Source organism: Pelophylax lessonae (assembly GCF_965119305.1).
Source record: "Pelophylax lessonae genome assembly, chromosome: 10".
NCBI lineage: Eukaryota > Metazoa > Chordata > Amphibia > Anura > Ranidae > Pelophylax > Pelophylax lessonae.
The window spans coordinates 1,687,823-1,703,275 of NC_138777.1; the positions used below are offsets into that span (position 1 = coordinate 1,687,823).

General features: G+C 38.4%; 1 protein-coding gene and 1 long non-coding RNA gene across 9 annotated transcripts in view; both read left to right on the forward strand.

Annotated features, from left to right (window-relative positions):
• The window catches only part of SOX6 (SRY-box transcription factor 6), a 548,208-nt gene extending 540,393 nt beyond the window's left edge, over positions 1-7,815 (forward strand). For all 8 annotated transcript variants that reach the window (XM_082269784.1, XM_082269783.1, XM_082269788.1 and 5 more), the window contains 2 exons: positions 4,498-4,714; positions 6,807-7,815. In XM_082269784.1, coding sequence (XP_082125910.1) covers positions 4,498-4,714; positions 6,807-7,110 — 521 coding nt within the window. In that variant the 3' untranslated portion in view covers positions 7,111-7,815. The remainder of the gene's footprint in view (positions 1-4,497; positions 4,715-6,806) is intronic.
• The window catches only part of LOC309565057, a 654,865-nt gene that overhangs the window by 427,872 nt on the left and 211,540 nt on the right, over positions 1-15,453 (forward strand). The window lies entirely within an intron of this gene.

Sequence of the window (15,453 nt, forward strand, 5' to 3'; positions counted from 1 at the left end):
AAATCCCTGATTAACCACTTTACCACCGGAGGATTTTCCTGCTTTACATCCAGGCCACTTTTTGCAACTTGGCACTGCGCGAATTTAACTGACAATTGCGCGGTCATGCAATGCCGTACCCAAACGAAATTTACGTCCTTTTCTTCCCACAAACAGAGATTTCTTTTGGTGGTATTTGATCTCTGCGCTTTTCATTTTTTTGCGATAATAATTAAAAACAAGCAAAAATTTTGCGAAAAAATTGACATTTTCTACTTTGACAGTTAAGAAATATCCAATATATTCAATTTTTGTCATATATTTAGAACAAAATGTATTTAGCTACATGTCTTTGACAAAAAAATCCTCAATGAGCGTATTTTTAATCGTTTTAAGACCGGAAGATTTTACCCCATTCCTGACCAGGCTATATTTTGCGATTCGGCACTGCGTTATTTTAATGGACAATTGCGCAGTCGTGCGACACTGTACCCAAATTGAATTTATGTTCTTTTTTTCCCCAGAAATAGAGCTTTCTTTTGGTGGTATTTGATGACCTGTGCGATTTTTAATTTCTTAAAAAAAAAAAAAGAGTGACACGTTTGAAAAAAAAAAAAACAATATTTTTTACATTCTGATATAAAACATTCCCAAAAAAATGTAAAAATCAAAATTTTTTTTAACATTTTAGGCCAATTTGTTTTCTGCTACATATTTTTGGTAAAAAAAATCACAATAAGCATATTTTGATTGGTTTGCGCAAAAGTTATTGCGTTTACTAACTACGGGAAAGATTTCTGTCATTTTTATTGTTTATTTTTATTACTAGTAATGGCGGCGATCTGCAATTTTTTTTGCGGGACATTGCAGCAGACCGATCGGACCCCTAACTGACATTTTTGGGGGTACCAGTGACATAACTACAGTAATCAGTGCTAAAAATATGCACTGTTACTGTAATAAAGACACGGGCAGGGAAGGGGTTAACTTTATTGGTGATCAAAGGGTTAAATGTATGCCTGTCACATAGGAGATCTGCCTACTTTGTTTACACACTCGACGATCGGGTAAGAGCGGTGGTGGCCCGACTCCCGCTGTGTCCGAATACAGCGGGAGCGAGTTTCCAGCGGCGCAATGTTGGGATTACTGGTATACATTGTATCAATAGTCCTCCTGTGTGACCAGATATAGGGCACCCCAGATTCTGAGGCACCCAATGCCCAGGAAGAGACGTGAAAGTAACATTAGCCAATGAAAACAGTTCCAGGTCTCTATTCTTGGCTGCGGATGTTGATCACATCCATATCAGGGATTTTGTGCTTCTGACAATTCCTGTATTAGATTCTAGTCTGCTTCTCCAGGCACACAATTGAGCAGGTAGGGTTTATCCTTGGCACCGAGGGCGTGCCAATTACAGCAGGCACAGCCTATTCACCCGTCAATTACCGAGCTCCATCAGCTGTGAGCATCCATTCACCGCCAAGGTTGCAGGTGGCGAGCGTGTTTATATCATAGAAAGTCGCTAATTTCTGTAGCCTTGGGCACATCCGCATTCAGCATTCCAAGAAGAGTTTTCAATAAAATAAATAAATAAATAAAATAGTCGATTGTCATTGGTCTATGGAATTGTATTATCTGTATTTATTTGGAATTGTGACGAACCCCCGTACTCAAGAAGAGTATGTTCGCCATATAAGCTTCCCTTACCTGGTGCCAGCGTGATCCAAGATCCCTTAGCCCACTCAGTCACTTGTGGAGACATCAGTGTAGGGTGGTAAGAAGCATAAGACTGTTTATTCAAACACAGGCACAAAGAGATATACACTCAGGGGACAATCCACCCTTCTTTGCATAATGACATGGGGCGGGGTAAATTACATTCAGTAACATGACACACAGGTATCTTCAACTTTACAGCAGTAGATAGTCTTTAGGAAGGGCTGCTGGAGAAATCCCCCCCCCCCCCCCCCATCTAGCAGCTAATACACATATACATCCCATAATAGGTTGATCCAAGGCAGACAAACAATAGAACAATGGGATACAGGCACCTAACAATAACAAACCCCACCCCACCTCAAACTATCTAGCAATGGTCTATGAGATGAACTCCTACAAGCAGCTTGAAAAGGTCAAACCAATTTATCTTCATCTGAGGGATATTGTTCATAAATATTATTGTCCCAAGTGAAACACCCCCTTCATTCTATTAACACAAACCACACCTATAGAACCCAGTATAGCCGGGGTAACAGGAAATGTTGAGTCCTGTGTGTTTGTATCGTGAGTCTGGTTAGTGCAGACCCCACTGGAGTTCTTGGTCACCCTGTGCCCCTAATAGACACAGGGTGACTTACACATAGGAGGGGCCGGGGAGCTGAGACAGGGATTTCCCAACCTCTCTAAGGTAATCTGGGTTCCACAAGCCCCCCACCCAAAGTGAATCTCATCACAGGAAACATTTAAATTCCAACATAGAAGGAAGTAGCAAAAGCCGAAGCTTTGATCTAATGGGGGGGGGGGGGGGGGCTTTTCACTTGTTTGGTGTTTGCTACCACCAACAGAACGGAATCAATATCTTGGCGGCCCGCACAAACCCCCAACAACAAAAAAAATAAGGTCACCTTTCTTTTCTATCACACAGATGTAGAATAGACTTCAGTATAAACTGAACCCTGGACTCTTCTTCTTCCAAAGGATATAGAATTACTACATAATAAGATATATACAGAACATATCTATTAATACTTATTGAGAATAAGACAGCTGAGGGATGGCCCCCACAGTCCAATGAGGGCCGTCTATGAGAAAGGGCCACCTGCTTTTTTCAGTGTAGCCAACCATAACACTTTATTAGGATACAAATCCAAAAGCAGGCTGCACAGTCTACTCATCGGCATTCAATAGTCCAAACTTTATTGTTTTTTTTTTTTCCAAACAAATTTTTATTGAATAAGAAGTACAAAGAAACTTTATTGTAACACCCCCATCAACCTTGACTCTGGTGGAGGGTTGTACCCACTTGGAACAATAAAGCTTTATTGAACGCTGACCAGTACGGTGTGTTTGTACTTTTATCTACGGAGTGAACGAGTCTCCGTTCTTAGCTTGACCCCTGTGATTGGATGTTGCAGTTGGAGGAAAGCTAGAATGGCGCTTGTTTTTTAAGTTGTCATACAGAAAATTAGCTCCGGAAGATTTTACCACCTTCATGACCAGGCCATTTTTTGCTATTCAACACTGCGCTACTTTAATAGGTAATTGCACGGTCATAAACGCTGTACCCAAATAAAATTTATATAATTTTTTGCACACAAATCGAGCCTTCTTTTGGTGGCATTCGGTCACCACTGAGGTTTTTTAATTTTTGCTGTACAAACGAAAAAAGGCCAAAACTTTTGGAAAAAAACCAAAAGCGATATTTTCTACTTTCTGGTATAAAACATATCCAATTAAAATAAATAAATAAATAAATAAAATGTCTTCATAAATTTAGGCCAAAATGTGTTTTGCTAAATGTGTGTTTGGACACAGCTGATCAGCAGCTCTCAGCCTTAAATCATTGGCTGACACTTGCAGACAAAATTGTGTCCAGTCACAGCATAGGTCAGCAGGGGGCGCCCCGAAGCAAGCTGGCAATGTTTATTTAGGTTGCTCAGCCTGCAGATGCCGCTCGATCACAGTGGATCTACTGTGATCGAGAGGCAAGTAGGCTAGCACATCTGTTGGAGAAGAGTGACACATGGGAGGTGTAGAGAGAGAGAGAGAGAAAGTTCAGCTCTTTAATGGCCATGGCACCTCTTCCTCATGTTTCATGGTTACCACCTTAAACTGAGGTTGCATCTTTGGCATTTTAAGGCCCTGGGTTGACATGAATGTCCTGGCATTGTCGGTTCCATGTCACCTTGGCTCGTTCTAATGTTCCATCATTGCTGCTTGCAGCGGAGGTTGCACCTTTGGCACTTTAAGGCTTTGCATTTTAGATAAATATTTTGGCATTGTAGCTTCCATGGCACTTCATCCTCATGTTCCATAATTGTTGCTTGTGGCTGAGGTTGCACCTTTGTCATTTTGAGATTTTACATTTGACATAGTCTTGGCATTGTAGGTTTTATGCCCATGGCACTTCATCCTTATGTTCCATCATTGTCATTTGTGGTGGAGGCTGCACCTTTGGCAGTTGAGGTTCTGCATTGGCATAGTCTTGGCATTTTAGGTTCCATGCCCATGCCAATCATCCTCATATTCCATCATTGTCATTTGTGGCGGAGGTTGCACCTTTGGCAGTTGAGGTTCTGCAATAGACATAGTCTTGGGATTGTAGGTTCCATGCTCATGGCACTTTATTCTCATGTTCCACTTGCAGCTGAGGTTGCACAGTTGGCATTTTAAGGAAAACGGCATAAATGTATTGGCATTGTAAGTTCCATGTCCCCTCACTCTCAAGTTCCATCATTGCCGCTTGCGGCTGACCTTTGGCATTTTAAGGCAATTGACATTTCTGTCTTGGCATTGTAGGTTCCCGCTGGAAAGCTATGTCCAACCAAGAGAAGCAGCCATACTACGAAGAACAAGCTCGCCTCAGCAAGATCCACCTAGAGAAGTATCCCAACTACAAGTACAAGCCCCGGCCCAAGCGCACATGCATCGTGGACGGCAAGAAGCTCCGTATTGGAGAGTACAAACAGCTGATGAGGTCGAGGAGACAGGAGATGAGGCAATTCTTCACTGTGGGGTGAGCAAGCTATAAATAAAGGAACTTCAATGAGATGTTGAGGTCATTAGTAGACGTTAAGTAAGAATTCAGGGAAAAAAATTTAAATTTTCTGCGGGGTTGTACTGTGTGTGTGGTATAACCAACAATGGAAATTATCATTCTTATTGATCTGAGAGAGAAAAAAAGCATCAGCCAAAAGTATTTTCTAAGTTTTGGATAGAGTAGGAAAGGCTTACAGCTTCCACCACATTGCAAATGCTGCCTGTGTTCCCATAGAGGAGAGTTTTCTCTTTGGGTTCTCTCTGACCCCCGTCACATGAACAGGAAGCGAGGATAAATCTCCCTTTGGGGAACACAGGAAACAAACCAGACACACTTAGAAAAGCTCTTTTTATTTAAAGGATCTGATGAGAGGTGTTCTGTCCTCCTCTGCTGCCGACTGCTGAGACGGGGGCAGAGACTAGCCTCTCCGCAGATGCATTGAGAAGTGTAGGGAGAGGAGCAGGATCTGAGAGAGGAGTTATTTCCTCCTCCTCTGCTGCTGACTGCTGAGAAGGGGGGAGGAGGGGGGTCCAGAGACAAACCTCTCTGTATCTGCACAGAGAAGTGGAGAAGTGCAGGATCTGTAGGAGGGGTCCTGTCCTCTCTGCTACCAACTGCTGAGACGGGAGAGGAGGGGGGGTCCAGAGTCGAGTCCCTCTGTATCTGCATGGCAAAGTGGAGAAGTGCAGGACCTGTAGGAGGAGTCCTGTCCTCCTCTCTGTTGCCGACTGCTGAGACAGGGGAGGAGGGGGTTCAGAAACGAGCAACTTTGTATCTGCATGGAGAAGTGGAGACGTGCAGGATCTGTAGGAGTCGTCCTTTCCTCCTCTCTGCTGCCGACTGCTGGGACGGGGTGCAGAGATGAGCCTCTCCACAGATGCATTGAGAAGTGCACAGAAAGGTGCAGGATCTGAGAGAGGAGTTCTGTCCTCCTCTTTGCTGCTGACCGCTAAGATGGGGGGGGGAGGGGGGCCCAGAGACGACTCTCTGCGTCTGCACAGAGAAGTGGAGAAGTGCAGGATCTGTAGGATGAGTCCTGTCCTCCTCTCTGCTGCCGACTGCAGAGACAAGGGGGGTTCCGCAGCTTCAGGAGAGGTGCAAGGGTCACTTGAAATGGCTTGCCAGGCCTTGTGTTTTACAAATGTGAACTAAACAGTATTTTGGAGATTCGGGCTTGAAGGTACAACCTAATACTGAATAAATACTGAATATATTCCACCCATTGGGTGGTATGTGTAAGAAATTATGGAATTTGCTAAATTCTATGTACATATTTTTCTTATTTAGAAGTTATGATGCACCGTGCATTTTCCTGAAGAAGCCAGTATGGCGAAACATGTCGAAATAAAAGCGCGAAAAACGTACAAAATAACTTCTGAATGTTATGCAGTCTGTATGGTGATATATGACAAGCCAAGGGTTTTATAACAACGTTTACCTGTTGAATAAATCCTTAACATTTTTTTGAAATTCTGGAAATTTATTCAGCCAAACCTTAAAAGTCCCGCCTCTTTTCAACTTTTTGTTTGTATTGAACACAATGGGATGTTGGTGCGATATTTACCGTATAGGAGCCTATGGCCCCTTTTACACAGGCGATCCGATCCGACTGTCAGTTTTTCAGGTGGACCCGATCGGATGCTCCATGCATCCCTATGGGGCAACGGGTGTCCACGGGTGTCAGCCGATCAGATCCTGTCCGTGAAATCTGGATGCATGGAAGCCCTATTTTCCATCTGTCTGGAGGATCGAATCGGATGGGATTGGATGAGAACAGACAGGCGGTCCATTCTCATCCGATCTCCCCATAGAGGACAGTGGGGATCTGACAGCTCCATCTCCGCACACAGTGCGTTGACAGAGCTGTCAACCCGCCTACTCAGCGGGGATCGGAGGATCGATCCCCCGCTGTGCAGAACGGACTCCGCCGGGTTCACCGCCCGTGTGAAAGGGGCCTAATTCTGGTCTTGCCCACACAACCACGAAAACTAAACAGTTCTTTTGTCTTCCTTACTCCCATACTTGCTGATTTTCCTGTTGCTAATGTTGTTCTTTTGTCTGCCTTTAGGCAACAGCCTCAGATCCCGATAAGCACTGCGGCAGCGGTGGTGTACCCGGGCGCGATCAGCATGGCCAACACCACACCGTCACCCCAGATGACGTCGGACTGCTCCAGTACTTCGGCCAGCCCCGAGCCCAGCATCCCCGTCATACAGAGCACCTACGGCATGAAGCTGGACAGTGGCAGCCTCACCGGCAACGACCTGATGAACGGGGAGGACGAGATGGAGATGTACGACGAATACGACGAGGAGCCCAAATCAGACTATAGCAGCGATAACGAAGCCAATGAGGCTGTGGGTGCCAACTGAAAAAAATAAAAAAATAAATACATTTCAAACAAATGTTCTATACCTTGGAGAAAAACGGCGAGGAGAATACGCTCTTGACTTTCTTGGAATTTTGAACAAAAATAAAAAAAGAGAAGTTCGCGAAGAGCCTGCATGCGTATGTGGTTTCCACAATCCCGTGAGCGGAAAAGGTCTTAAATATTTCTTCATGTGTGAGATGGAATGACTCCCCCCTAGTTTTTTCTTGAACTATTTTTTTTTTTTTTAATTTTAAGTAAAAGGTGTCTGTAAAAAAAAAAAAAAAACATCAGACATCAGGACTTGAACTGAAACGAACCTTTAGCTGTCTTACAAGTCTTACATTTCGTGTGTTTTTTCCTTCCTTTGAATGCTGATAGTTTTTTTGAGTTACTGTTTTTTAGATGGGGTATAAACATTCTCACTCAGGTATGTGCCAGCCAACACGTTGTGAATGTGTTTTATGCTGAATCCTCTTCGGAGATTGGTACACGTTTTTACATATTGTGAATCCAGACATTAGCTTGACCTGCACTCAACTCTCTATGGAACCTTCATTGACCCCCTTCGCCCGTGAGGTCCATGTGTTTTTTTTTTTTTTTTTTTTTTTTACTTCCAACGTGCCAAACATTGAGTTCCTAAACCCGGGCAGTTTATGTCTTAAGGAAGAAAAACGCTTCTTAGAAAGTCTTAGACAATCTCCTGGAATCTTAAAAACAAGGTGGCCACTGTTTTTTTTCGGACTTGTCTTGCCGTTCCCGCACAATCTTATTTTCCAGAGAACTTTACAGAGCACTCAGGAAATTGTGTAATGAAACTAAACATGGCCGCCGGTGCTGATGAGTGTGCGTGATTGAGTTGCCGAGAAGGTCTTAGAGAAAGACATGATATTTTAAGTTTGTTGACCCCCCCCCCTCTTCATTCCAGAATGCCAAGGGTCCAGCTGCAATCCCACACCTGGCTTTATTTAGTCACCCTAAAATTCCTTGCCTCAGTCAGACCCTAATGCCTCGTACACACGCAACAATTATCGGCCGACCGATCGTCCGACTTTTGTCCAGTGTTGTTTTGTTGGTTGGAATGTGCTCTAGACTGCACACGAATTTTCTCGGCCAACAAAAATCTACTTCAGAAGTGATGTCATGTGATGGTTTAATTTCCATGTGTTTTTTCATCTCTGAGCATGCCCAGACTTGCTCATCAGATTTTTGTCTGCCGAAATCTGTACTGACTGACAGAAAATCGGCCGTTGTGTTGACGGCCAACAAAAATTTTATAGCCTGCACACCAGATTTTTTTCGGCCAAAAAGTCGGAGTAGGTTGTCGAAAGCATCATACTAACAAGCCGAAAATCAGCCGATCGGACGTTGGCCGAAAATTCACGGCCAATAATCGATGCGTGTGTACGGGGCATAACTCCGGGTGTGAAGGGGAAAAAAGGGGGGCGGAGCATACTTCTTTTTTTTTTTTACAGGAATGCAGATGATTATGTGAGAATTAAGCTTTCAGACAATAGAGAAGATTTTCAGGTTATGTTGGGCAAATGTTCCTGCCATGGACATCAACCTTCTAGTGGATGTTGGTCCAAGTGGGGGAATTGAGGGCCACCATCAACTCTAATCAACTTCTCAATTTTGTTTAAAAAAATATAAAAAATACATGACTATTGAATTTTAGGGTTGTGGTCATCATCAGTCATTTAGTGGATGTTGGTCCCAGTGGGGTAATTGAGGGCCACCAACATCTCTAATCGACTTCTCAATTTTGTTTAAAAAAATATAAAAAATACATGACTATTGAATTTTAGGGTTGTGGTCATCGTCAGTCCTTTAGTGGATGTTGGTCCCTGTGGGATAATTTAGGGCCACCAGCATCTCTATTCAACTTTTTTAGTAAAAAAATAATAATAATATATATATATTTTTTTTTTTTTTACTAAAAAAGTTGAATATAGAAGTATATATATATATATATGACTATTGAATTTTAAGCTTGTGGTGATCATCAGTCCTTTAGTGGCTGTTGGCCCCAGTGGGGGAATTGAGGGGCCACTAGCATCTCTAATCAAAAATAGAAAAATTAATCACAGTGCCACTACCTAATCTGATGATGACCATTACATAAAATGAAGCCTATGCAGCTGTAAAATAGCATTAATAAAAAAACTAAATAAATAATAAAAAAGTGCAAAAGACATGCCACTGAAAATAAATAAATAAATAAAGGAGTTATTTTTTTTCAGTTTGATGTCTTTTGTTGTGTTTATTTATTTATTTTTTTACAGCTTCTCTAAACAACTTCTCAATTACAAAAATAAATAAAAAATACAAGGCTCTATAGAATTTTAGGCCTGTGGTCATCATCAGTCCTTTAGTGGATGTTGACCTTAGTGGAGGAATTGAGGGCCACCAGCTTCTCTGATTAAAAATAGAAAAGCTAATCACAGTGCCACTATCTAATCTGATGATGACCATTGAAAAAAAAAAATGGAGCATATGCAACTTTAAAATAGCATTAATGAAAAAAAAAAAAGAAGAAGAAGAAGAAAAGAAAAGTGCAAAAGACCTCCCGCTAAAAAAATAAAATAAAAAATAAATTATTTAATTTAATTTATTCTATTTTTTTTTTTTCAGTGGGGGGGTCTTTTACGCAGTTTTTTTTTTTTCTTTACAGCTTCTCTAATCAACTTCCCTATTTAAGAAAAGTGTCTATTGAATTTTAGGTGTGATCATTGATCTTTTAGTAGATGTTGGCCTTAGTTGGTGGGGGGTTGAGGGTCATCAGCTTCTTTATTAAAAAAAATTAAACACAAGACTCTCTCTATCAAATTCTCTGCCCTGTTTAGGCTTTTTGTGCAGTAAAATGTCCAAAAAAATTCCCCACAAGATGCCCAATCAGATCCATGCTGTGCTCTCATCTCAGAATTTTCTGTGTGTTTTTGTAAATTAGGAAAATTTCAGAAAAACACTTCCACCATACAGATAAATACCAGAAGAAAAACGCACAATAAAAGAAGTGCCCACTCTCCCTCTCTCTCTTGTGAAAAACGATTGTTAACGGGGTTTAAGAATTAAAACAGCACTTAACATGTAGGGGAAAAAAAAAAAATCAAACTTGACCCAATGCTGCATATCCATAGGCCAAACCACCTTTGGCTAGCCCCTCCCTTCTTCATGGTCCACCACCGGAACCCCCGCAATTCATAGGTGCTTCCAAGTAGGGGGCGCACATGTTTAGCTTCCCATTGCTTAATTCTTGAACACTGTCAACTAGAGGACGGGGGCTACTTAGGGGATAAGGGCTACTTAGGGGATGGGGGCTACTTAGGGGATAAGGGCTACTTAGGGGATGGGGGCTACTTCGAGGATGAGGGCTACTTATGGGAGGGGGGCTACTTATGGGAGGGGGGCTACTTATGGGAGGGGGGCTACTTATGGGATGGGGTCTACTTAGAGGATGGGGGCTACTTAGGGGATGGGGTCTATTTAGGGGATGGGGTCTATTTAGGGGATGGGGGCTACTTAGGGGATGGGGGCTACTTAGAACATGGGGCTTTTTAGGGGATTGGGGCTACTTAGGGAATGTGGGCTACTTAGGGAATGGGGGCTACTTAGGGAATGTGGGCTACTTAGGGAATGTGGGCTACTTAGGGAATGTGGGCTACTTAGGGAATGGGAGCTACTCAGGGGATGGGGGCTACTTAGGGGATGGGGGCTACTTAGGGGATCTACGCAGTTTCCTGCAGTGCGTATTTGGAAAGGGTGCAGGGACTATTTTGCAAGCAGCATGCTGCGTTTTTGGCCCCATTGACTTCAATGTTAAAAAAGACGCATGCAGAAACCCATTTAGAACAGATCTGGATGACGTTTGTGTGGTGTGAACGGGAAATTACAAAGTTAAAACTTGCAGCGGAATTATTGGGGTTCCAGTGGCAGATCCTGGTGGAAGCTCAGGAAGGAAATGGTGTGCGGTTTGATTTTTTCCTTTTTTAAGAATCCTAACATTAAAAAAAATAGATTGGGGGGGGGGGGGATTTGATTTTTTTTTTATCCCCTCATCAATTTCTTGCTAAGATCACATGTAAAATTTATAATGTAACCATAACCTCAAATTGCTATATTGTGTATATATATATATATATATATATATATATATATATATATATATATATATATATATATATATATATATTATAGCGCATATTACAAAAATTGGAAAATTTATAGGAATGTCTTTCCCAGATGTTCTATTCGGGTAACGAGTGTCAGTTTACAGAGGGAACACTCTACAGACCTTTTAATGGCTGTAATTGCTGTTAAAATGGTAATATTGTAGTCTAGAATTGATCCAGAACCTGAGAATCACAACTGGAAGTGACAGACTGCCTACAAAAAAAAATAAAAAATTGGTCATGAAAGAACAGATTCAATAAATTCTAGATTCATGATTTAAAAAAAAAAAAAAAGATATTTTTTTTAATTTTTTTTTTTAACTAGACCCTAACAATTTCTAATAACTAAAATAACATGTAAATGTGCCCAGTAAATGTCAAATCCTCAGTTATCCTTATGCACTTAATATTTCAAACTGCTTATAAAAACAATATATATTTTTCTTTTTTTTTTTTTTAAATATCCATTTTATATATTACATGTCATTTAGTACAGGAGAGTTAACCACACCTATTATGTGCAATCCCTTATTGTAACTGGATTCAATATTTATTAAAAAATAGTACAGCTGTATTTGTTAAAAGTACATTTTAGTTTTTTTTCCTTTGTAAGATTGTTGTAGTGCCAGCTTTGTACATTACCTAATTATTTTAAGCATAGAAAAGATTTCATTTAGCAGTTGATTTTTTTTTTCTTCTTTTTTTACGACCAGAATAAGAAAAAAAAATGCATTACACGGGCTGGCAAAGAACAAAATGACTGTTCTTTAATTTGAAACTTGATTTTGCTTGTATAGAAAATACACTCGCAGATGTTCTTTTTTTTTTTTTTCCCTAAGTGTTATAAGCACTGGATATAAATGGTATTTTTTATCAGTTCTGATTAATGTGAAACTGTTGTATGAAAACTTCATGAACAAAAAGTCATCTGTTTAGACTGGTGTGGGCGCGTCTCACACTTGCTGGATCTGAGTCACTTTTTTTTTTTTTAATGCTATATTTCAATTATTTATGCAGGATACATGTTGAAATTTAAATGCTGAATTTTTTAAATCTCCTTCCAATAATTTGTACTTGTATAACCAGTCACAGTACATTTTTGAATATAGACCACCTCTGAATATAAAAAGCATGGTTTGCAGGGATATTAGATAACAAGATTCAAACAATTTATTTATTAGACAAAAATGACATAAAATAGCGACAATCATCAATTTTAATTCCTAATTAGAGCAAAAGAAACAAGACAATTAATTTTCCATCTCAGTTGTTTTTTGTTTGTTTTTTTTTAGACTTGTTGTGTAAATATAAACATAGGGACATATTTTTTTCATGTATAAATTATAACCTATGTATTTACTTGCCCCTTTATTTTAGCTTTTGTACATTTTAAAATAATACCCCAGTTACAGACAAAAGATTATGAATGAGTAAAAAGTATCAGATCTCTAGGGCCCCACTAGCTAAGTGAAAATATTTCATATAAAAGACACATTAGTATCAATATAAAAAAAATTATATGTAAAAGAAAAGCACATACTCCTCATATATATATATATATCTATATATATATATATATATATATATATATATATATATATATATATATCTATATATATATATATATATATACATATACATATCTATATCTATATATATATATATATATATAGCTCCAGTGATGGCATGCTGAAAAATGTTCTCCCAACATTTTAAAATTATTTTAAATTCATTAAATTTTATTTTTATGCAGGAAGCATGTGATGGACTGCTAAAAGATGTTCTTCCAACATTTTAAAATTATTTTTTTTTTTTTTTTTTTTATACAGACCTAAACTTTTCCCAAAATAACTGAGTTTTTTTTTTTTTTCAAAAACAGAACGCTTTTAAACTCCTATTATTCACAATATATAAGAGAGGTAATTGCACTTGCTAGTGACTGTATAATAAACTTTAAAAAAAAAAAAATTGGTTAAGAATTAGGTCTGCATAGCTGTCCACAATGTGAACATAAATGCATTTAATCTATGCTGTATTTTGGAGCATAATTTCCCCCCCTAGAACAATGAGATCCCTGTAATAGCTTTCTTTTATGAATTTTTCAAATCAGTCCCCTAGACAAAACATTTTTAAAATGTATTCTACTAGGTACAAAACATTTGCTACAGCATGAAAAAGGGAAAGAAAAATCTCACAATCCTTCTGTAAATACATTTTAAATATTCTTGTTCAACATATTTAAATACATTCAGAAATAAAACTTGAAAGGGATTCAGGTGCACGCATTCTGAAGTGTAAGAAATTAGTATTATCTTTCATTTTTTAAAAAGACATCCAATGATAGGAATTTTTGTATAATAAATTACAAAAAAAAAAAAAAAAAGAAACACATTTAATTTGCAAATTAAAATCCTACTACATATAGCCGCCAATTTGAGCAAAATTTTATTGGGGAAAGTGGTAATTGGCCTAGTTTTCTGGTACTTTTTGGCAAGACTGTTGCTGTAGCACTAGACACACGGGGTTCATTACAGGTACAAATAGCTCTATAGACATTAGGTACAACCAGTAGAAATAATAATAAAAAAAAAAAAAAACATTTATACAATAATTACTTATTTATGGATCTTCACCAATTAAAGAATTTAGCACTTTAGTAAATTAAAATATTTTATACTTATAAAATAGAACAAACTATGGGGTTTATAATCAATGGCAACATTTTTCGAAGACCTATTTGGTCACCGAACAGCCAAACAAAAACCTCAGAACAAGGTCACAAGGGTAGAATTTCTTAAGCAAAATTGTAAAAAACAAAAATTGGGTGCAAATAGGCAATCCATTGTCTTAACCTTGTACATTGTTTATAATATTACTAACAATCCTGACAGTGCTTCCAACAATGGCGATCTATCACCACAGATACAAGGATGGGAAGGGTTACAATAAACAACTTGTGCAGTGGATATATTTAAAAAGAGGTAATTGGGTTTGGTTTGTTATTTGGGGGGGCAGCCATTTTTCTAAGCTAAATTTTTTTTTCTGGTTAAATAAATTATTTTTAAAAAAATATGCCCATAAGATTAATATATTAACTCTTATCAACAGTCCCCCCCCAAAAAATTTAGACTATATAAAAAAAAAAAATATATATATATATATATATATATTTTTTTTTTTTTCTTTAATGTGTTCCTACAAAGCTCGTTTTTTTTTTTTTTTTTTTTTTTCTTTGAACAAGCTTATTGACAATGATCATGTTGACTTTTTGCAATATCAAAAAAAAGTTATTCATGCTCCACAGCACTTAATATCAAATCTAGTAAGCTCTTTGATCTTGATGTCTTATAAAGGTACATGAATCGAACAGTGACGGGTTTTTGTTCTTGAACTCAATCAATGCTCGAGGGGCCCAACGCATTTCACAGCCAGTTGTGTTTCATAGCCTCCAACATTGAAGGTTTTTTTTTTTTTTCAAAAGACAATTTTTGATTAGAATGTGAAATAAATGTTTTTGAGGTCAGGCGGTGCTTCTCATCTACTACCGCTGGAAACTGCACTCGCCGTTTGTATATATTAAAAAAATATATTAAAAAAATCTACAATACAGGTGACCTCAGTTTACAAAAAAGCACTTGTTACATTTCATTTCAATATTACCTTTTTTTTTTTTTTTTCTTGCTCCCCAATCCTTTTGTTTTGTAAAGTGTTTTTATGTTTAATTTTATACTAAACTGTAGTTTTTTTTTTTTTTTTTATATAGGACCCCAAATGTAACATTTTTATAGATAGATTTTACTTTGATTTTTGATTGCTCATCTCTTCGACGTACAAAATGTTTTAATTGGTGTAGATGTTTTGTTGTTTTTTTTTTTTTTTTTTTTTTTTTTAATAATGCGTGTCGAAACGCAGAAAGTATTCTATTAAAAATAATTAAAGTATATGAGAGACGCAAAGAACATTTGCAATTAGGATTTAATTTTTTTTTTAATTTAAGCTCTGCTTGGCTAAGAAAAACGGTGGGCCAGGTCTCGGTGCTCACTCATTATGGGATAGGTGCAAATATCAAACTGTATGCTGCACATTGCAGAAACGCTAGTGTGCTTCGTCTGTCTTTTGTCATTTGTGTTAAGCTCTTTTTTTTTGTGTTAAGTTAAAAAAAAAAATAGCGATCT